The 24,183-nt window shown below is 39.0% G+C and overlaps 1 protein-coding gene across 1 annotated transcript in view; it reads right to left on the bottom strand.

The window, feature by feature from the left end:
- Positions 1 to 23,956, bottom strand: part of LOC133048466 (uncharacterized) — a 36,454-nt gene extending 12,498 nt beyond the window's left edge. Inside the window, exons 1-4 of the mRNA XM_061132131.1 lie at positions 23,869 to 23,956; positions 19,249 to 19,706; positions 18,506 to 18,600; positions 18,067 to 18,161 (exon numbers count right to left, since the gene is read on the bottom strand). Coding sequence (XP_060988114.1) covers positions 18,101 to 18,161; positions 18,506 to 18,600; positions 19,249 to 19,706; positions 23,869 to 23,956 — 702 coding nt within the window. The 3' untranslated portion in view covers positions 18,067 to 18,100. The remainder of the gene's footprint in view (positions 1 to 18,066; positions 18,162 to 18,505; positions 18,601 to 19,248; positions 19,707 to 23,868) is intronic.
- Positions 23,957 to 24,183: the final 227 nt, after the last annotated feature.

Raw genomic sequence — 24,183 nt, 5'->3', positions numbered from 1 at the left:
TTAATAGTTTGCATATAATAAAACAAAGCTATCAATGTATTTCAAATGGTTTGATTAAATTTTCAGGACTGCACACTTAAATTTTAAATTTTCTCATCAATGACAGTTTTTTTTAAACTACAAAAGTAAATTCTGTGTGCTGCAGAAAATTTTAAAGATATAAGCTGCAAGAAAAAACATTTGTATTTCCTTTCATCTTACCAAAGAAGACATTTATCAGTTTTTTAGAATATTTCAAGTATACCTTATTTTATTATTTTTAATTAAATTTTTTATTTATCTTCTGTTTTTCAGCTCTTGTGGGTCTTCCTTGTTCTGTGGGCTTTTCTCTAGTTGCAGTGCACGGGATCCTCATCACAGTGGCTTCACTTGTTGCAGGGCACACAACACATGGGCTTTGGGAGTTGTGGTACCCGAGCTCAGTATTGTGGCTCCGGGGCTCAAGAGCACAAGCTTGCCAGTTGCACTGCAGGGGCTTAGTTGCTCCTCAGTATCTGGATCTTCCCAGATCAGGGGTAGAACCTGCATTGCCAGGCAGATTCTTTACCGCTGAGACACCAAGGAAGCCCTAATTAAAATTTTCCTTTTAAGAGACTTATAGATTCACATGCAACTCTAGAAAATAATGCAGACAGATACTGAGAACCTTCCATCCAGTTTCCCCCAACATTAACATCTTGCAAAACTATAATACAATATCATAGCTAGGATATTTACATTAATACAGTCAAAACACAAACGTTTCCTTCACCACAAGAATCCTTCATATGGCCCTTTCAAGATGATTAAACCTCAATATTCCCAAGTTTTATACTTAATAGGAAAACCATCATAGAGTACCTCACTATAACATAAGCTTAATTCTACTATGGATTATTTTCAATCTCTCACACTCTCTCTAAACTGTGGACATCTCACTTATTCCTCAACATCAACAATATAAATGGTTTCTTCTATACTTGTGAATAACTGATCAGTCTTCTCCCTTGTTACAAGGGGCAGAAGAATCTATAATAAGCATAAAAATACTAAGTGATAAGCATAAACATAGCTAACATTCATTCTACCGTTTCCATGTGCCAGACAATATGCTATTTATTTAACAAGTATTAAATACTTTGATTCTTACAACACATCCATGAGGCAGATACTATTAAATTCCCCATTATGTAGATGAGGAAACTGAGGCTCAAGGATATTGGGTAACTTGACCAAGTCACACATAGTTTAACAGTGGCATAACCAGGATCAAACCCATAAGGTCTATCTATAGACTCTGAAAGTGGAGGTACTAGACAAAAAGAAAAACTAGTGTAGGCTCAGCAGAGAAGGGTGAAGGTTGTAAACAATATTAAATAGAATAGTCAGCATATGGAAATGACATCTGATGATAAGAGAATTAGTCTCTGGGGAAGAGAAGTACGGAGAGAAGAGTTCTAAGACCCTAAATTGGGGAGGGCCTGGCATATTTGAAGAATGGCAAGGAGGCTGGTGCAGCTGAAGCAAAACGATCCAGTGGAACAACAGCAGTAGATAAGGTAAAAGAGACAGACATAGGAATGGAAATCACTAAAATGTTCAGGGATTTTTTTTGAGGGATGGTGGTGTCTTTGTGGGTTTTTTCTTTGTGTTTAGTAACAACTTAATTGTATTACAATTCACATACCTTGAAGTTCACACTAATAAAGTGTACAAGTCAGTGGTTAAATAACACATTCAGAACTGTGCTACCATCACCACAATCCAAGTCCAGAGGATTTTCATCATCCCCTAAAGAATCCCCATATCCCAGCAGCTGTTTCTCATTCCACCTTTCCCCTTGCCTCTGGAAACCACTAATTCACTTCCTGTCTCTATTGAATTGCCTATTCTGGACATTTCATATAAAAAGAATCATACGATATGTGACCTTCTGTGCCTGGATTCTTCTGTTTGGCATAATAGTTTCAAGGTTCAGCCACACTGTAAGCATATATGTATCAGTACTTTGTTACATTTTAGGGCTGGATGATACCACATTTCGGTGTATCAATTTGGCACTGGGCTACACAAATGACAAATGTGTTTGCTGATATGTTATAAAGGATACAACTCAGGAATAACCAAGTGGAAAAGATGCATAGGGAAAGGTATTGACAGGTGGTGGTGGTAAATGAGGGTTTGCTGAAGTGTTGCATAAAGTTTCCACACCCTCTCCAGGTACACCACCTCCCAGGACCTCAATATGTTCACCAACTGAGCTCCCTGAACCCCATTGATTAGGAGTTTGTATGGAGGTTTCTTTGCATAGACACGATTAGTTCAATTATTGGCCACTGGTGAGTGAATTCAATCTATAGTTCCCTTCTCCTCTGAGGTGGGGATTGGGGACTGAAAGGTCCAACCCTCTTATTTTGGCTTGATCTTTTCTAGCCCTGAATCTGAAGCTATCTAGGAGCCTCAGTCAAGAGTCATCTCATTAGCATACAAAAGACACTCATCTCTCAGGAGATTCCTAGGGTTTTAGCAGCTCTGTGCCAAGAAGGAAGTGGGGCCAGCAAGGACCGAATGTATTTCTTATTATACCACAATGTACAGTGCTGTGCTGAGTCACTTCAGTCACGTCCGACTCTTTGCAGCCCCATGGACTACTGCCCGCCAAGTTCCTCTGTCCATGGGATTCTCCAGGCAAGAATACTGGAGTGGGTTGCCATCTTCTTATCCAGGGATCTTCCCAACCCGGTGATCCAACCAGCATCTCTTAAGTCTCCTGCACTGGCAAGTGTGTTCTTTACCACTAGCACCACCTGGGAGCTAAAATTTTACAATGTACTAATTAGGCAGCTAAATTCTGATATTTTTCCCTCTGATTTTGTCTAGTATTTTAATCCACCATCATTTCTGAAACATCTACACAATACCTGCCACCCCACTCCAGCTGGGAAGAGACACCTATTTTAAAAAAACCAAGAAACACCTCAGAGATTGTCACTCTCCTGTATTATCCTGTCATTTTGTTGTTGTTCAGTCGCTCAGTCATGTCCGACTTTTTGCGACCCCAGGACTGCAGCACGCCAGGCTTCCCTGTCCATTACCAACTCCCAGAGCTTGCTCAAACTCATGTTCATCGAGTTGGTGGTGCCATCCAACCATCTCATCCTTTGTCGTCCCCTTCTCCTTCTGCCTTCAATCTTTCCCAGCACCAGGGTCTTTTCCAATGAGTCAGTTCTTCGCATCAGGTGGCCAAAGGATTGCAGTTTCAGCTTCAGCATCAATCCTTCCAATGAATGCTCAGGACTGATTTCCTTTAGGATTGACTGGTTTGATCTCTTTGCTGTCCAAGGGACTCTCAAGAGTTTTCTCCAGCACCACAATTTGAAAGCACCAATTCTTTGGCACTCAGTCTTCTTTATATCACTGAGAACTAAGAGTATTTCCTGCCATATCAGTAAACAAGGATGTCATAATCATCAGCAATTCTGATCTGCCAAATGTGAATTTCTGAGCCCCAAGGGAACCCAGGAAGTACAGTACCTGCTATCTGGGCAGCTCCTTGATGTGAGCACTGAAGAAAAAACTGGTCCCAGATAGTTGAGATACACATGAAAAGAATGATTTCAGTGAGCCCACATCCTTGCATCTTCTCACACACAGAAAATCACTAAATTCCTTAATTTGAGATATCTGGTTTTCTTTAATTCACAAAGATACTTCTGATGTTTAGATTACTTGCCCTTTGTTGCAAATGTCTACATATCCTGACTCTTCCCCACACCTCCTCGGAGCAGTTCTCTCAGTTACTTGAGATACTGTCTCCCGGGCTTGAAGTCCTAAAAAATCCCCACCGAATAAAACCTAACTCTCAACTTCTGCGTTGTGACTATTTTTTTTTTAGTGGACATCACCAGGGCATTGTCTGCCCCAAGTTGCATAACGGTGCATCCTTGGCTAATTTCAAGATAGCACTAGCTATTGTTAGTACCATTTGAAAAAGAGCAAGTTCCCTACATCTGGGGCTAAAAATAATGGTAGGCTATCTAGCTCTTAATGTTCTAAAATCTTGACTAGAAGATAAACATGCCCAAATGTAGGAGTATGGCCAAGACACCATGTAATGGCTACAACAAATTAAAATGTGACAACAACTGCCTTGAAATCTAAAAGTATCTGAGGCAACTGCTGCTAAAAGATAATAAGATTTTGAAGACCACAGGGTTGTCAATAAAAAATTCAAATCAGCTAGAAAAAAGTCAATAAAACAGTCATCAAAGTAGACAAAAGCAAGAAATAGGACTCAAAAAGAAGCCAAGTGTCATTTAGGAAGCAATTATCTGATAACACAAAACTCAGAGTCCTTTTGGACCTAACCTTCATGTACATATTAAATATCAGTTAACTGATAAGGTTTGGTGGATTATATTTGCCAAAGGTTATTTGTATTTCAAAAAGGAATTAACTTCTAAAACAATGGACTGCTTTAATTCATTCAACAAATATTTGCTGAGCACCTACTCTGGGATATGATGGTGAGCACAACAGAAACTTTTCCTGGAGTCAGTTTTGGAGCAAGCGGTAAAGCCAAATAGCAACCAAACAACACTAACATTTGCACAATTGCAAACTGAGGTAAATAAGTGTTCCAAAAAGAAAAATCATTCTGGGAGCGCTTATACCAAAGACCCTAATCAAGGAAGTAATCTGGAGGAAATAACCATTTAACTGAGATCTGAAGGATGAGCTGGATTGAATGGTCTGAGCCTTAAAGTGAAACAAGATTTTTACCAGAGAGTTGGTGTGTTAACTTGCTAGGGTTGCCATAACAAAGTATCACAAACTAGATGGCATAAACAACAGGAATGTATTGGCTCACAGTTCTAAAAAGTTGGAAGTCAAGGTGTCTGGAAAATTGGTTCCTTCTGAGAGTGATGAGGGAGGCTCTGTTCCATTCTTCTCCCCCAGATTATGGCAGTTTGCTGGAAATCTTTGGTGTCCCTTGGCTTGGTTTCTGCTTCATTTTCATATGGCATTCTCCTTGTGTTCATATCTGTGCCTAAATTTCCCTTTTTTATAAGGACATCAGTCATATTAAATTAGGGCTTCACCCTAATCCTCATCTTAATTAATTATATCTGCAATGACCCTATTTCCAAACAAGGTCACATTTTGAGGTACTAGAGGCTAGGACTTCAACATATGTATTTTTGCAGGTATAAAATTCAATCCACAACAGTTGGGAAAGAGACAATGTGAACAAAGAGGGGTCTCAAATTTACCTCCTGACTTCAAATGGGTTGCTAATGAGAATAAAAATTTTCATATCAGAGACCTTCAGGAAATTCCATGTCCTCAAGAGAGAGTTGGATTACATTTATACTCTTCAAGAAGGAAGCAGAAACTAAGAAGAAATTGAGATTACATAGCATTAGCTGATTACAGAGTAGGAATACTAGGAACACAATGGAAAGCTTGGGAGGTGGGAGAGGTTTGGGTTAAGGACAAGGGATTATAGAGCATTATAAGCATGAAGGGCAGAGAGAGGAAATTGGTCAAGAATGCTTACTTATACTGAGGTTTCTGACTGATGAAAACAGAAATAAGAAGCAAAGGTGGCTTTAATCCCAAATGCCTTTTTGAGAAAGGCCTAAAGACCTCCCAGTGTAGAGCAATATCAGGCTCAATGAGCATAGTCCATGTTCTCCTGGACAGAACTAGGATCAAATTCTGGCTCTACCATTCACTGGATATATATGGTTGGGCCAGGGTCAGCACCTCTCTAAGCTTTTGCTTCCTCATTTATAAGATGGGGCTTCTCTCATGACTCAGTGGTAAAGAATCTGCCTGCCAATGCAAGAGACAGGAGACGCAAGTTCAATCCCTGAGTAAGATGCCCTGGAGAAGGAAACGGCAACCCACTCCAGAATTCCTGCCTGGGAAATCCCCATGGACAGAGGAGCCTGCTGGGCTACAGTCCATGGGGTCACAAAAAAGTTGGAAAAATTGAATGACTGAGCATACATGCATATATATATGTATGTATATATATACATACATGCAATACATATATGTGTGTGTGTGTGTATATATATACACATACATATATATATAACATCAGAACATCTAAATATATAAAGCAAACATTGAGAGTTTGAAGGGAGAGATAAGCAATACAAGACAAGATAATAACAGTAAAAGACACTGCTCTCAATAACGGAGAGAACATTCAGACAGAAGATCAAAAAGGAAACAGAGAACTTGAACAAAACTATAGACTAAATGGACCTAAGAGACACATAAAGGACATTCCATACCATATCAATAGAATACACATTCTTCTCGAGTGCACATGGAACATTCTCCAGGAAGCTCATATTTAGGTCACAAAACATGTTTTAACAAGTTTAAGAGGACTGAAATTATACCAAGTATATTTTCTGTCCACAATGGAATGAAACTAGCAGTCAACAGTAGATGATAAATGGGAAAATTAACAAATGTGGAAATTAAGCAATAATAATCCTGAACAACTAGGTTTAAAGGAAATTGGAATATACCTTGTGATAAACAAAAACACAACATATCAGAATACACGAGGTATGACAAAATATTCAGAAAATCAGTCCTGAATATTCATTGGAAGGACTGATGTTGAAGCTGAAGCTCCAACACTTTGGCCACCTGATGGAAAGAGTCAACTCACTGGAAGAGACTCTGATGCTGGGAAAAATTGAAGGCAGGAGGAGAAGGAGATGACAGAGGATGAGATGGTTGGATGGCATCACCAACTCAATGCACATGAGTCTGAGCAAGCTCCAGGAGTTGGTGATGGACAGGGAGGCCTGGTGTGCTACAGTACATGGGGTCGCAAAGAGTCAGATGACTGAGCGACTGAACTGACTGACAATAAAAGCAGTACAAAGAGGGAAGTTTGTTGACATAAATGCTTATATTAAAAAAGAAAAAAAAAACTCAAACAACCTAACTTTATACCCCAGGAAGCTATAAAAAGTAGAACAAATTAAGCCCAAAGTTATCAAAATGATGGGGGGAAAAAAGATTAAAACATAAGTAAGTGAAATAGAGAATAGATTAACAATGTGAAAAAACCAACAAAACTAAGAGGTGATATCATGAAAAGATAAACAAAATTGACAAACTCTTAGACGACTTAGAAAAAAAAAAAGAGATGACAAAATAAAAACATGAATGCCAATCTGTCTCAAACTCTTCCCAAAACTCAAAGAGAAGTATACATATCCAAATTCATTCATAAGGTCAGCACCACCCTGATACCAAAGCCAGGTACCAGAATTACCCTGATAACAAACAAGAAAAGAAAACTACAGACCAATATCCCAGATGAATACAGATACAAAAATCCTAAACAAAATACCAGCAAACCAAATTCAACAGCTCTTTAAAAGGATCACAGATCATGACCAAGTGGGATTTATCCCTGGGATGCAAGGATGGTTCAACATATATAAATCAATGTGTCACACCATAAGGCCAGAATATAGAATAAAAATTATAGAATCATCTCAATAGATACACAAAAAGCATTTGACAAAATTCAAATATCCTTTCAGGATAAAAAAATCTCAGTATAAGAAAATTGCCTCAACATAACAGAAGCCATATATGATAAGCACACAGGTAACATCACACTAAATGGTAAAAAAATTTAAAGCTTTTCCTCTAATATCAGTAACAGATAGAGATGACTGCTATGCTACTTCTATTTAGCATAGTACTAGAAGTTAGAGAGGTAGAGCACTTTAGGCAAGAAAAAGAAATAAAAGGCATCCAAATTGGAAAATAAGATCTAAAATTATCCATGTTTGCAAATGACATGATCTTATATATATAGAAAATACTAAAGACTCCAGGTGTTATAACTAATAAATTTGGTAAAGTTGCAGGATACAAAATCAACATACAAAAATCAGTTGCATTTCTATATACTAACAGTGAACTATCTGAAAAGAAAATTAAAGAAACAATCTCATTCACAATAGCATGAAAACATATTTAGGAATTTAGGAATATAAATATACATATTTAGTATATTCAGGAATAAACTTAAACAAGGAGGTAAAAGACTTGTACACCAAAAACTACAAGACACTGATAAAGACACAAACAAATGGAAAGATATCCATGTCCATGAACTGAAGAATTAATATTGTTAAAATGTCCATACAACTCAAAGTGGTCTACAGATTCTGTGTAACCAGAACCAAAATTCTAGTGGTATTTTTCAGAGAAGTAGAAAAAACAATCCTAAAACTCATATGGAAACACTGAAGGACATGAATAGAAAAAGCAATCCTGCAAAGCTGAAAACACCCCACTTCCTGATTTCAAAATATACTACAGAGCTACAGAAGTTAAAACAGTACTGTGCCTGCATAAAGACAAAGAGCTAACCAATGGAACAGATTAAAGAGCCCAGAAATAAACATATGCATATATGGTCAACCTGATCTTTAATGAAAGTGCCAAGAATACACAATAGGGCAAGGACAATTTCCCCAACAAATTGTGTTAAGAAAACTGGATACTCACATGCAAAAGAACGAAACCTTACCCTTATTTTATGCCATATACACAAATCAACTCAAAATGGATTAACATTTAAAGAAGAGATAAGAAAGTATAAAACTCCTAAAAGAAAATGTAGGGAAAAAGCTTTGTGACACTGGTCTTGACAATGACATTTTTTGTATATGACAATAATACCTCAGGCAAGAAAAGCAAAACAGTTAACTGGAACTATGTCAAACTAAAAAGCCTCTCTATAGCAACAGAAACAAAAAATGAAAAGGTAATTTGTGAACTCAGAGAAAACATTTGCAAACTATATAATTGATTTATATATATATATATATATATATATATACACACACACATACACACACACACACACAGAACTCCTAAAAGATGATGCTGCAAAAGTGCTGCACTCAATATGCCAGCAAATTTGGAAAACTCAGCAGTGGCCACAGGATTGGAAAAGGTCAGTTTTCATTCCAATTCGAAAGAAAGGCAATGCCAAAGAATGCTCAAACTACCACACAATTGCACTCATCTCACATGCTAGCAAAGTAATGCTCAAAGTTCTCCAAGCCAGGCTTCAATAGTATGTGAACCGTGAACTTCCAGATGTTCAAGCTGGATTTAGAAAAGGCAGAAGAACCAGAGATCAAATTGCAAACATCCATTGGATCATAGAAAAAGCAAGAGAATTCCAGAAAAACATCTACTTCTGCTTTACTGACCACGCTAAAGTCTTTGACTATGCGGATCACAACAAACTGCGGAAAATTCTTAAAAGAGATGGGAATACCAGACCCCCCTATCTGCCTCCTAAGAAATCTGTATGCAGGTCAAGAAGCAACAGTTAGAACCAGACATGGAACAATGGACTGGTTCCAAATTGGGAAAGGAGTATATCAAGGCTGTATATTGTCACCCTGCTTGTTTAGTTTATAAGCAGAGTACATCATGAGAAACGCTGGAGTGCATGAAGCACAAGCTGGAATCAAGATAGCCGGGAGAAATATCAATAACCTCAGATATGCAGATGGTACCACCCTTATGGCAAAAAGTGAAGAGGAACTAAAGAGTCCCTCGATGAAAGTGAAAGAGAAGAGTGAAAAAGCTGGCTTAAAACTCAACATTCAAAGAACTAAGATCATGGCATCTGGTCCTATCACTTCATGGCGAACAGATGGGGAAACATTAGAAATAGTGACTGACTTTATTTTCCTGGGCTTCAAAATCACTGCAAATGGTGACTGTAGCCCTGAAATTAAAAGATGCTTGCTCCTTGGGAAAAAAGCTATGACCAACCTACATAGCGTATTAAAAAGCAGAGACATTACTTTGCCGACAAAGGTCCATCTAGTCAAAGATATGGTTTTTCCAGTAGTCATGATGTGAGAGTTGGACCATTAAGAAAGCTGAGCACTGAAGAATTGATGCTCTTCAACTGTGATGTTGGAGAAGACTCTTGAGAGTCCCTTGGACTGCAAAGAGATCCAACCAGTCAATCCAAAGCGAAATGAATATTCAGTCCTGAATATTCATTGGAAGTACTGATGCTGAAGCCAAAGCTCCAATTCTTTGGCCACCTGATGTGAAGAACTGACTCACTGGAAAAGATCCTGATGCTGGGAAAGACTGAAGGCAGGAGGAGAAGGGGATGACAGAGGATGAGATGGTTGGATGGCATCATTGGCTCGATGGAGATGAGCTTGAGCAAGCTCCAGGAGTTGGTGATGGACAGGGTAGCCTGGTGTGCTATAGTCCATGGGGTCACAAAGAATCAGACACGACTGAGCAACTGAACTGAACTGAGAACTCAATAGCCAAATACCAAAATCTGATTTTAAAATGAGCTAAGGACCTGAATAGGCATTTATCCAAAGAAGACATATAAATGTCTATCAGGTACATGAAAAAATGTTCCACAGTCTATAAATGTAAAGGAAATACAAATCAAAGCCACAATGAAATATCATCTCATACCTGTAAGGATGGTTATTATTTAAAAAAAAAAGATCACAAAAGTTGGTGAGGATGTAGAAAAATTGGAACCTTTGTGCACTATTGGTAGAAATGCAAAACAGTACCGCCACTATGGTAAACTGTATAGAGATTCTTCAAAAAATTAAAAATAGAACTACCATATGACCAAGCAATCCCACTTTTAGGTATTTATCCAAAAGAACTGAAACCAAGATCTCAAAGAAATATTAGCACTTCCATGTTCATTACACCACCATTCACGATAGCCAAGATGTGAAAACAACATAAATGTCTATCAACAGATGAATGAAGAAACAATGCCATACACATACAATGGATTATTATTTAGCCTTTAAAAAGAAGGAGACTCTGCAATATGCAACAACATGGATGAACTTTGAAGATTTTATGCCAAGTGAAATAAACCAGTCACAGAAAGACAAATATTACATGACTTCACTTATATACGGTATCTAAAATAGTCAAAATCATAGAATCAAAATGTGCAATGGTGGTTGCCAAGGGGCAGAGGGGTGGTATGAATTATTAATCAACAGGCATAAAGTTTTAGTTAAGCAAGATGAATAAGTTCTAAAGATCTGTTATACAATATACTGTTATCCTATGGTTAACAATACTGTATTGGACACTTAAAAATTATTAAGAGGGTAAATCTCATGCTAAGTGTTCATTCTAAAAATTAAATTTTAAAAAAGAACTCTGAAATGGGTCTGACTGGGTTAAATCAATTCATTTTTGAGGCTCTGAGGGATAATTTGTTTCTTACCTTTTCTACTCTCTAGAGGCTACCCACATTCCTAGGCTTACTTGCCCTCTTTATTTCATCTTTAGAGCCATCAACATCAGACTAAGACTCCCACTGCTAACTCTCTGGCTCTTTGCTATGCCTCTCTCTCCCATTTATATAATTACATTGGGACCTTCTGGATAATCTCCCTATACATGGGAGAGTGACTAACGTCCTCCAAAGATATCCAAGTCTGAATTCCTGGAACCTATGATTACTGCCATATAAGCAAAGAGGGACTTCTGTATATGTAATTAAATTAAGGATTTTGAAATAGGGAAATTATCCTAGATTATCTGGGTGAACTGTAATTACAAGTGTCCTTATCAGAGGGAGAGTGAAGGAGATTTTATGAGAGAGATATGACAGAAGCAGAGATTAGAGAGATTTATGCTTCCAAGATAGAGGAAGGGGCCCCTAACCAAGGAATACAAGTGTCCACTAGAAGACAAGAAAAGGGACTTTCCATTCAGAGACTCCAGGAAAAAATTAGCCCTACAAACATTTTTATTTTAGCCCAGTGAAACTGATTTTGGCCTTCTGAAATCCAAAACTGTAAGAAATTAAAAGTGTATTGTTTTAAGCTACTAAATTTTAGTAACAATAGGAAATTAATACACCATCTCAAGGTCTGCTTATTACCAAGATTAATTCCACCTGAAACCTTCATTTCATTTGCCTTGTAACTTAATATACTCAGGTTCCAGGGATTAGGACATGGACATCCTGGGGGAAGGGCATTATACTGTCTATACCACAATTTCACATAAAGGGAAAATAAAGTACAGGTCAACAAAATAAGTAAATGTCAAGTATTAACAGCAAATATAGGAAAATGAATTCACAATCTCGGGTGTGTCAAAGGTCTTAAGACAATAATATTGTTAAGACTACTTTTTAAAAAACTGATACATTTACTTCCACTAAAGTTTTAAAACTCTGTAATCTAAATTACATAAAGCAAAAGTACAAGCAACAAACTTGCAGAAAATATTTGCAGCATATATAACCAAGAATAGGACTTCCCTGGTGGCTCAGATGGTAAAAGCGTCTGCCTACAATGCAGGAGACCCGGGTTCAATCCCTGGGTCGGGAAGATTCCCCTGGAGAAGAAAATGGCAACCCATTTGAGTATTCTTGCCTTGAAAATCCCATGGACAGAGGAGCCTGGTAGGCTACAGTCCACGGAGTCGCAAAGAGTTGGTCCAGAGTCGGATACGACTGAGCAACTTCACTTTCACTTTAACCAAGGATTAGTAGCCCATTTTATACTAGTAAGAATAGAAAATGACTTAAGTGTCTATCAGTAAGGGAATGATTAAATGGTGTACTTACCCATACAATAGAAAGTTAGTTGCACAGTCCGTCCAACTCTGTGATTCCATGGACTGCAGCCTGTGCCACTCCTCTGTCCATGGTATTCTCCAGGCACAAGTACTGGAGTGGGTTTGTCATTTCCTTCTCCAGGGGATCTGCCTGACCCGGGGATCGAATCCAAGTCTCCCATATTGCAGGCAGATTCTTTACCAGCTGGGCCACAGAGGAGGCATACAATAGGCTACCTCCAACAATTTAAAAGAATAAGCAAGAATTTTTCTGATTCTTTGCAAAAATCTCAAAGACATTGATATTTTAGATAGTAACAGAACAGTATGTACTGTATAATGCTATTTTTAGGGGGGAAACAATATGCACCAAACAAAACCGTAAATCAGGAAGCACTGTCCTCACCTTTATGAAGATATCAGCAGTTACCTTTGGGCAGAAGAGCAGCAGCAAAGAGAAACATTAATTTTGTTCTATATTACTTGAAGGCAGACACACTCATGTATAAACTGCATAATATTTTTTAAAGCACAATTCTGTCTTGTTCATCACTGTATCCAAGCAGCCAGCACAGTATTTGACTGGTAATGTTTGTTCAGTGGATGAAATCCAAGGGGATGAGATTTACTGCTAATGATAAATCCTGTGCTGGTAAGAATATGCCTGAGTTATGCCTAAACTCTTTCTGCTTCAAGCCCAGCTTGGTCTTCATTTGGAAACTGCTTTGGGGAAATTGGAAGTCTGAGCCAAAAGTGAGTGAGTGAATATGTGTGTGTGTGTGCTTTAGTATGTATAATAATTTATATTCTTTATGCTTCCAGACAACAACTCTGCAAAATAGTCATCCTCATACCCATTTTACAAATAAGGAAACTAAGGTTTAGATAAGAGACTAACTGAAATGACTTACCCTAAGATTTTCTTTGTTCTCTTCCTGTAAATGCAATTTTGACAGTAACAGAAATCTTATAAAACAGAATGTGGTGAGTTCAACAAAAAAACTTCCTTCTACCAGTACTTGATTTACTTTACTAGGTGTTTGTTTTACTTGTATTAGATAGTTCATACCCTTGTTTTTTACTTTTTTTTATTTTTATTTTTTTTTAATTAGTTGGAGGCTAATTACTTCACAACATTTCAGTGGGTTTTGTCATACATCGATATGAATCAGCCATAGATTTACACATATTCCCCATCCCGATCCCCCCTTCCACCTCCCTCTCCACCCGATTCCTCTGTTTTTTAAACTGGCAGTAAACTGTTTGTACTGAAACAGTATTCAGTACAAAGTAAATCTCCCTCCACATAGCCTGTAGTCATCTACCTCCCTCCCTTGAGACAACAGTCAGCAACTTTTTCTGTGTCTTTTCAGAAATATTCCATATATATACAAGCACACATATAAATATACCTAAAGTCTAATTTGAAGTATTTTACACACATAGTCCTGTACTTTTCTTATTTCACTCAACAATGTACCTTGGAAATCATTTCATATTTGCTAGATCTGCTACATTCTGGTTAATAGCTGTACATTACTAATTTTAGGGAAAACTCATAATTTAAATAATCCCTCATTTATGGCGACTGCAGTTGTTTAATATCTTCTGTTATTACAAAGCTACAGTGGGTATTGTTATACATAGGCCATTGTGCACACATGTAAATGTATCTGCAGAATAATTTCTAGAGGAGCAATTGCTGAATACAAAAGATGTCCCTTAAACATTTCATGGATACTGGTAATTTTCCTCTGTAGATGTTATACAATTTTACTGCCCCCCCCCAATGTTTATTTATACTCCTCTGCCAACACTTGGTAATATTTTCTTTTTTTGAAATTAATTTATTTTTTAATTGAAGAAAACTTGCTTTACAGAATTTTGTTGTTTTCTGTCAAACATAGTGTTTTCTTATACAAGGAAAAGAAAGAAAAAATTTATTTCATTTGCATTTGGCACTGAAAGGTAGTTCTTTCAACCTTGCCCAGGGGAAAGCTGCTGTTCCATCAACCCTCCATTTCCTACAATGGTACTACTTATCAACTAAAACTGTAAAACCTATTTCCCTCTCTTTTACTTTAAACATGATTGATCTACTTCATATAGGGCTGGGCATGGAAATTATTAATTCTGCTCTTCCATTTGAAAGATAACTCTCCTTTCAGGGTGATCAACCCCTCACTACCCTGGGTCACTTGCTGATTGAACTCTCCAGAAACATCCACATTTGGTTCTAGTGTGGACCCACTGCCCCTGCCTGGCAAGTATTTACATCAGGTACTCTTTCTGACAAAAAAGAACACACTGTTGCCATCTCTCTCCTCCTTCCTTTCATCAATCTCATCTCAGTGGTACTTAGGAAAACACTTTATTTCATTATTATTTCCATTCAGTTCACTTCAGTCATTCAGTCCTGTCCAACTCTTTGCAACCCCATGAACCGCAGCATGCCAGGCCTCCCTGTCCATCACCAACTCCCAGAGGTTACTCAAACTCATGTCCATTGAGTCAGTGATGCCATCCAACCATCTTATCCTCTGTCGTCCTCTTCTCCTCCTGCCCTCAATCTTTCCCAGCATCGGGGTCTCTTCAAATGAGTCAGCTCTTCATATCAGGTGGCCAAAGTATTGGAGCTTCAGCTTCAACATCAGTCCTTCCAATGAACACCCAGGACTGATCTCCTTTAGGATGGACTGGTTGGATCTCCTTGCAGTCCAAGGGACTCTCCAGAGTCTTGTCCAACACCACAGTTCAAAAGCATCAATTCTTTGGTGCTCAGCTTTCTTTACAGTCCAACTCTCACACCCATACATGACCACTGGAAAAACCATAGCCTTGACTAGACGGACCTTTGCTGGCAAAGTAATGTCTCCACTTTTTAATATGCTGGACTTCCCTGGTAATATGCTGTCTAGGTTGGTCATAACTTTCCTTCCAAGGAGTAAGCATTTTTAATTTCAAGGCTGCAATCACCATCTGCAGTGATTTTGGAGCCCACAAAAATAAAGTCAGCCACTGTTTCCACTGTTTCCCCATCTATTTGCCATGAAGTGATGGGACCTGATGCCATGATCTTAGTTTTCTGAATGTTGAGCTTTAAGCCAACTTTTTCACTCTCCTCTTTGACTTTCATCAAGAGGCTCTTTAGTTCTTTTTTGCTTTCGGCCTTAAGGGTGGTGTCATCTGCATATCTGAGGTTACTGATATTTCTCCCAGCAATCTTGATTCCAGCTTGTGCTTCCTCCAGTCCAGCATCTCTCATGATGTACTCTGCATATAAGTTAAATAAGCAGGGTGACAAGATACAGCCTTGACGTACTCCTTTTCCTATTTGGAACCAGTCAGTTGTTCCATGTCCAGTTCTAACTGTTGCTTCCTGAGCTGCATACAGGTTTCTCAAGAAGCAGGTCAGGTGGTCTGGTATTCCCATCTCCTTCAGAATTTTCCAATTTATTGTGATCCACACAGTCGAAGGCTTTGGCATAGTCAATAAAGGAAAAATAGATGTTTTTCTGAAACTCTCTTTTTCGATGATTCAGCGGATGTTGGCAATTTGATCTCTGGTTCCTCTGCCTTTTCTAAAACCAGCTTGAACATCTGGAAGTTCATGGTTCATATATTGCTGAAGCCTGGCTTGGAGAATGTTGAGCATAACTTTACTAGCGTGTGAGATGAGTGCAATTGTGTGGTAGTTGGGGCATTCTTTGGCATTGCCTTTCTTTGGGATTGGAATGAAAACTGGCCTTTTCCAGTCCTGTGGCCACTGCTGAGTTTTCCAAATTTGCTGGCATATTGACTGCAGCACTTTCAAAGGATCATCTCTTAGGATTTGAAAGAGCTCAACTGGAATTCCATCACCTCCACTAGCTTTGTTCATAGTGATGCTTCTTAAGGCCCACTTGACTTCATATTCCAGGATGTCTGGCTCTAGATGAGTGTGAGTGACCACACCATCGTGATTATCTCAGTCATGAAGATCTTTTTTGTACAGTTCTTCTGTGTATTCTTGCCACCTCTTCTTAATATCTTCTGCTTCTGTTAGGTCCATACCATTTCTGTTTTATTGAGACCATCTTTGTATGAAATGTTCCCTTGGTATCTCTCATTTTGTTGAAGAGCTCTCTAGTCTGTCCCATTCTATTATTTTCCTCTAGTTCTTTGCATTGATCGTTAAGGAAGGTTTTCTTATCTCTCCTTGCTATTTTTTGGAACTCTGCATTCAAATGGGTATATCTTTCCTTTTCTCCTTTGCTTTTCCCTTCTCTTCCTTTCACAGCTATTTGTAAGGCCTCTTCGGACAGCCATTTTGCTTTTTTGCATTTCCTTTTCTTGGGGATGGTCTTGATTCCTGTCTCCTGTACAACGTCACGAACCTCCGTCCATAGTTCATCAGGTACGCTGTCTATCAGATCTAGTCCCTTAAATCTATTTCTCACTTCCACTGTACAGTCATTATTATTTAGCTTTGTGCAAACTAGTTTCCCCAGTTCCCCACCCACAAAGATAGACTCCTTGATTTCTAAGGCCAAACTTATTTCTTCTTACTATTGGGCCATTAAAACTAGTTTACCCAGTTCCCCACCTACAAAGATAGACTCCTTGATTTCCAAGGCCAAATTTATTTCTTCTTACAACTGGGCCAATAGAAAATCTATTTATTCTTTCCTATACAAAGTTTGTGGAGAAGGAAATGGCAACCCACTCCAGTATTCTTGCCTGGAAAACCCTTTGAACAAAGGAGTTTGGTGGGCTACAGTCCACAGGGTCACGAAGAGTCGGACACGACTTAGCTTGCACACTTGCAAAGTTTGTAAATATGGCAACTAAGAAAATCTTTTTATGTGTTAAAATAGCTTTAAAATTATATAGCAGGTAATGGTGACTTAGACATTAGCAAGTAGAAGGATCCTGAGATTTGCTTCCTAGATTGCTAACTTCAAATTTCATCTGCAATAACAGTTTTCTCACTTGAGTTATTTACAATAAGAAGAATCATTTCATTATATGATTTATAATGAGGGTAGCACTATTTCTCTCTCTCTCCTCCAATAAAGAAATAATATTATCAGTAGCTTCTTCTGGGTAGAGTTAACATGTTGATTTGTTCTCTTATTCACTGAAAAAAAAAAAAAAAAAAAACTTTGGGGCAATCTTTACCGAATCAAGGATATTCGACTTGATTGGAAACAGTTACGATTTCAGTCTGTTAAGAAGTTTGTATAACAGGAAAGATTTTCTCAGAAGGTAGCCAGAACAGAATATTGGAAGACTTATGATCAACACCAGTACTTTATGTTTTGTTTTTATCTGTCCTTAGAGATGGTGAGTCCTATATTCCTATGGCTTGGCACAGTGCCTCACATACAAGAGGTACTCAATAATTATTTCTTGCATAAATTAATGAAAGAGAAGACTACTTACAGAGGCAGAACTCCATATTCTTCCCCCTCAAATCTCACATCTTTTTTTTTTTTTTCCAGTAAACTGGTAGGATCTGGCACAGCCACATTGTCCACCTGAATGGAAGCAGAGTTTAGGGAATGATTATTCTGTTTGCTCAGAAATACCTTAAAGATATAAATAGAGGAGATAAGTAATTTCAGGTAGCTGTACACGGGCAGAAAACATAAATGCAGACTTGTTCCTCGACTGTGACGCCTCAATAGAAACAATTCTCTAAGACCAAGCCGTCTACAGACAGAACTGGGGCAACTCCATTTAGTCAGCTATTTAGAGGAAAAGACTACTGAGAATTCAGAAAACGGTCTAAATTATGGTAAAACAATTCAAAGAAAATTCAAATAGAAAAAAACAGGAAAACTACATATATATATGTGTGTGTATGTATGTATGTACGTACGTTTTGTTTATTGCTTGACCATTATTGCTTAAATTCCCCACGTGAGTTCTGCGGGAAGGTGTTGCTTGCTCCTTGGAAGTAAAGTTATGACCAACCTAGACAGAATATTAAAAAGCAGAGACATTACTTTGCCAACAAAGGTCCTACTAGTCAAAGCTATGGTTTTACCAGTAGTCATGTATGGATGTGAGAGTTGGACTATAAAGAAAGCTGAGAGCTGAATAATTGACGCTTTTGAACTGTGGAGATGGAGAGGATTCCTGAGAGTCCCTTGAACTGCAAAATCCAACCAGTCCATCCTAAAGGAGATCAGTCCTGAGTGTTCATTGGAAGGACTGATGCTGAAGCTGAAACTGCAATCCTTTGGCCACCTGATACAAAGAACTGACTCATTTGAAAAGACCCTGATGCTGGGAAAGACTGATGGTAGGAGGAGAAGGGGACGACAGAGGATGAGATGGTTGGATGGCATCACCGACTCAGTGGACATGAGGCCGAGTAAACTCCAGGAGTTGGTGATGGACAGGGAGGCCTGGCGTGCAGCAGTCCACGGGGTCGCCAACAGTCGGACACGACTGAACCGAGCTGAACTGGGCCCTCCCACCGGCCGCCAGGGCCATGCAGGCACCTGAGAGACGAGGCCCAACCCACGGCGCTCTGCTCTCCGGAAGCCTGGGGCTCCCGGTTCCCCGCACCCTGCGCGTTCCCCACTGACGCTAGAATACGCCTCAGTCTGGCAGTACCTTTTTTTCTTTCCTCCACAGCCTGTTGACTCCGAAGTTTCGTCCGTTATTACGGGGAAATCCCCAGCCGGCGTCCGAGCCGAGCGGCGGTACCGCAGACCCCAGCCAGCCTCCGGGAGGGGGCCCGCCGTCTAGTTGAAAACCTCTCCCTTTCTTCTTCCTCGCTTCCTTTCTCTCACCTTCCTTCTCGCTCTCTTTCTTTCTTTTGTTTGTTTGTTTTTTAAATCTGAACAAGCCGCCGATTTTTTCGGGCCGCTCGGAGGAGGCCGCCGCCCAGCCCCGCGTTTCACTTCCCAGTGGCGCTGGCGGCGCAGGCTGCCGGGCGGCGCTGTGAGCGCCCGGGAGACGCGCACGTGCACGCTCCGCTCCGCTCGGCCCGCGCGGGTTCCGTAAAGGGCCCCGGACCGGCTCGCGTTGGCCCGAGCCGCTTCGGGGCCTTGAGCGCGGTCGCTCCCAGCCTGCTGGGAATCGTGGAGAGAACAGGCTGTGCGTGCGTGTGTGTGTGTGTCTGTGTGTGTGTCTGTGTGTGTGAGACAGAGCGTTGAGGAAAGAAGAGCCTCCTTTTACAATGCAAAAAAGAGGAAGGAGAGCCGGTGGAGAAAATTTTGGAAGGGGCTAACTGAATGTTCCTGGTGTAGGAAATGGCAACCCACTCCAGGATTCTTGCCTGGAAAATTCCATCGACAGATGAACCTGGCGGGCTACAGTCCATGGAGTCGCAAAGGGTGGGACACGACTGAGCTCGCAGATACAGCTGAGTGTTAGAGCTAAACGGGGCTTCAGAGACGTGGTGAGGGACAGAAAGTAGGAAGGTGGGGCATCCCAGTCACATAGGATGTATAGAGAACGGAACCTGGCACATCAGAGTCATTTTGCCATTCGGCTGGAAAGCAAAACAAACAAACAAACAAAAAAGACAGAAGGGCTATCAGTGGAAATGGCAGAATAGAAAGCTCCATGGGCCGTCCCTACACAGAAACACCAAAATGGTGTCAGAAATGACTTTATGGGAGGTCTGAGAAATAGCTGATCATTTGTAGCATTCAAGTGAATCCTCAATCAAGAAAAAGATGATTTAAACACAGCATAATGGAGACATTACCAGCGATCTTAAGGTAATAAAAAAGATCATAAGAGAAAACTATGAACAATGTATACTAACAAATTAGGTAACCTAGATAAAATGGACAAATTACTAGAAACATATAGACCATCAAAACTGATTCGAGAAAAAAAAATCTGAACAGCCTTAATAACCAGAGATTGAATCAGCAGTTTAAAAAACACACACACACAACACCACCACCACCTTCTGATGAAGAAAAGTCCAGGATCAGATCAGTGGTTCACTAGTGAATTGTACGAACTGCTAAGAACCGTTAACACCAATCCTTTTCAAACTCTTCTAAGAATAGAAAAACAGTCAACACTTCTTAACTCATTTGATGGGACCAATATTATGTGATACCAAAACTAGAGACATCACAAGAGAAAAAAACTACAGACCAATATCCCCTATGAATATAGACGCAAAAAAATTCTGAATAAAACCCTTGCAAACTGAATCCAGCAGAATGTTAAAATAATTACACACCATGACCAGGTGATATTTATCTCACAAGGGGTTCCACAAATAAGAACCAATCAATTATAATACACCATATTAAAAGAATGAAAGAAAATATAATAATCTTCAATTGATGCAGAAAAAGCATTTTACAAAATCCAACACTTTTTCATGATAAAAACATTAAACAAGCTAGGAATAAAGAGAACTTCTTCAATCTGATTAAGAGCATTTGTGGAAACAAACAAACCCTACAACTGACATCAATAGTGAAAGACTGAAAGAGTTACCCCTAAGATCAGGAACAACAACAGTGCCTGCTTTCACTGCTTCTATTCAAAATTGTATAAGAAACCTTGTCCTGTAAGTTACAACTTGAGCAATATGTCAAGAAAAAGGAAATAAGAGACATCCAAATTGGAAAGAAACAAGTAAAACTATCCCTCTTTGCAGATGACATGATCATATATGGAAAATAAAGAATACACACACACACACACACACAAAAGAAAACTATTAGAGCTAATAAATTCAGTTGTATTTCTAAACACTAGCAATGAACAATCCAGATAAGGAATTGAAAAAATTCAATTTTTAGTAGCATCAAAAAGAATAAAATATTTGGAAATAAATTTAACCAAATAGGTGCAATTAAAGAAGATGTAAATGAATGGAAAGATGCCCTGTGTTCATAAATTAGAAGACTTAATAGTGTCAAGATGGCAGTAGTACCTAAGGTAATCTACATATCCAGTGTATGGATAAATCTACATATCCAGTGGGATGAAAATCCCAATGTGCATCTTTCTTTTTTTGGTAAAAATGAAAAAGCTGATCCTGAAACATACATGGAATTGCAAGGGATCCCAGATACAAACTTGAAACAGATCAAGATACTTTTGAAAAGAAGAACAGAAATAGAATGCTTACTTACTGCTCAATTTCAAAATATACTGCAAAGCTAAAGTAATAAAAACAGTGTGGAGCAGATATTAAAAATACATATATATCTCAGTGGAATATAATTGAGAATCCAGAAATAAACCAATACATCTATACTCAGTTGATTTTTTAAATTTACTTAAAAATTTTTTTTATTGAACTGGGTCATCATTGTTGTGCACAGGCCTTCTCTAGTTGTGGTAAGCAGAGGCTTCTCTTCATTGCAGTGTGAAGTGTGAAGACACCACTTCTTCAAAGTGGTGGAGAATGTTGCAGAGCACAAGTTCTAGGGGTACAGGCTTCAGTAGTTGCAGTCAATTGATTTTTGACAAGAATCCCAGACCATTCAATTGACAAATAACAGTCTCATTAACAAATGGTGTCAGACAATTGGATATCCACTTGGAAGGGAAGATAGAATCCTACATTACATCACATGCCAAAAAAAAAAAAAAAAAAAAAAAAAACCACAGCAAAATGCATCAAAGACTTAAGTAAGAGATATAAAACTCTAATAGTCATAGAAGAAAGTATAGAGGTAAGTCTTCAATAAGGACCTACTGTATAGTAAAGGGAACTCTGCTCAATATTATGCAGTGATCTAAATGGGAGAAGACTTTGAAAAAGAATAGATTTGTGTATATGTATAACTAAATCACTTTGGTGTACACCTGAAACTAATACAACACTGTAATCAACTATACTTCAATATGAAATAAAAAGTAAAAAAGAAAACATAGAGGTAAATCTTTGTGACCTTGGATTTGGTAATGGAATCTTAGATATGACACCAAAAGCATAAACAGCAAACATAAAGCAAAATTAATTAGACCTCATCAAAACTAAAATGTTTTGTGCATGGGAGAACACTATTAAGAAAGTCATATGACCACAGATAGAATGAAAGAAAATATTTATAAATCACATATTTGATAAGAATCTAGGATCTATAATATACAAAGAGTTCTTACAACTTCACAGCAAAAAGAAAAGTAACCCAATTTTAAAATGGGCAAAGGACTTGAAAAGACATTTCTCCTTTGAAAACATACAAGTAATCAATAAACACATGAAAAAATACTCAACATCTGCACTCATTAAGGAAATATAAATCAAACACACAATGAGTAATACTTAATGCCCAATAGGATGCCCTCTTAAAACATACACAGACACACAGAGAGAGAAAATAAGGAGGATGTGGAGATGTTGGAATTCTTGTATATTGCTGGTAGGAATATTTAATGGTGCAGCTGCTGTGGATAACAGTTTGGCAGTTCCACAAAAGGTTAAGTAGTATAATTATAACCTAACACTTCCACTCCTAGGCATATACCCCAAAGAATTGAAAACAAGTATTCAAAGCAAATACTTGTATACAAATGTTCACAGCACTATTCACAAAAGCCAAAAGGTGGAAACAACCCAAATGTTCATTACCGTAGGACCAGATAAACAATGGACTATTATTCAACCATGAAAAGGAGTGAAGTACTGACACATGCTGCAACATGGATGAACCTCAAAAGCATTATGCTAAGTGAAAGACAGATACAAAGGATAGCATAGTGTATGACCTCACTTATCACCAAGTGTCCAAAATAGGTAAGTCCACAAAGACAACAAGAGGTTAGTGGTTGCTAGGGTCTGGGAACAGGGAGAGTCTAGGAACAGGGAGGGTCTAGTGAACGTGCTTATTGGGTATGGGGGTCTCCTATGGAGATGATGAAAATGTTTTGGAACTGGATAAATGGTGATGTTGCACAACATTATGAGTGTACTAATACCACGTTAGTGGATTATAAAATTTATAATTGTTGATCTATGTGAATTGCACCTCAATAAAAAATGAATAAGCCACGGAGGCCAAGGCAGCCCTAGCTGAAGTTGGAGCCACGTTCCTGCAGCACCCTTGCTCTGGCAGAGAAGGCCGGTTTTGGCTTGGGTGGCGCTCAGGGCAACAGATTCACGCCCCAGCCCCGCCAATCCCAGAGCACTGGGCGGGCCCTGAGGGCCCTCTCACGCAGGTCCCCAGCGCGCTGTGAGTCACCTTCCGCTGGCTTCTCCACCTATTGGCTGTAACACTTTGTGCAAAATATCCAAAACCTTACCGGCCTCGGATTCCGGGGCCGGGTAAGTAAGGGAAATCTCAATCTGAGGTCTCCCCTGGAGTTTCCATTTATCAATTTTTAACCCCATTTCATTAACCTAAATTTGCCGCTTTGGCGATTTCGTCATCTGAAATCCGGATTTCTTATTGATCTATGGTATCATGGCAACCCACTCCAGTATTCGGTGCCAGGAAAAATGCTACGGACAGAGGAGTCCATGGGGTGGCCAAGGGTCCGACTCGACTGAAGGGCCTGAGCGGTGCACACACACGTACACACTCACTATTAACTGCAGCGGTGCGTGAAACAATGGTG

This window comes from Dama dama, chromosome 29 (genome assembly GCF_033118175.1).
Source record: "Dama dama isolate Ldn47 chromosome 29, ASM3311817v1, whole genome shotgun sequence".
In the NCBI taxonomy this organism is placed as follows: Eukaryota; Metazoa; Chordata; class Mammalia; order Artiodactyla; family Cervidae; genus Dama; species Dama dama.
Note: the sequence above shows the minus strand (reverse complement) of the source record. Positions and strands in the feature narration are given on the sequence as shown.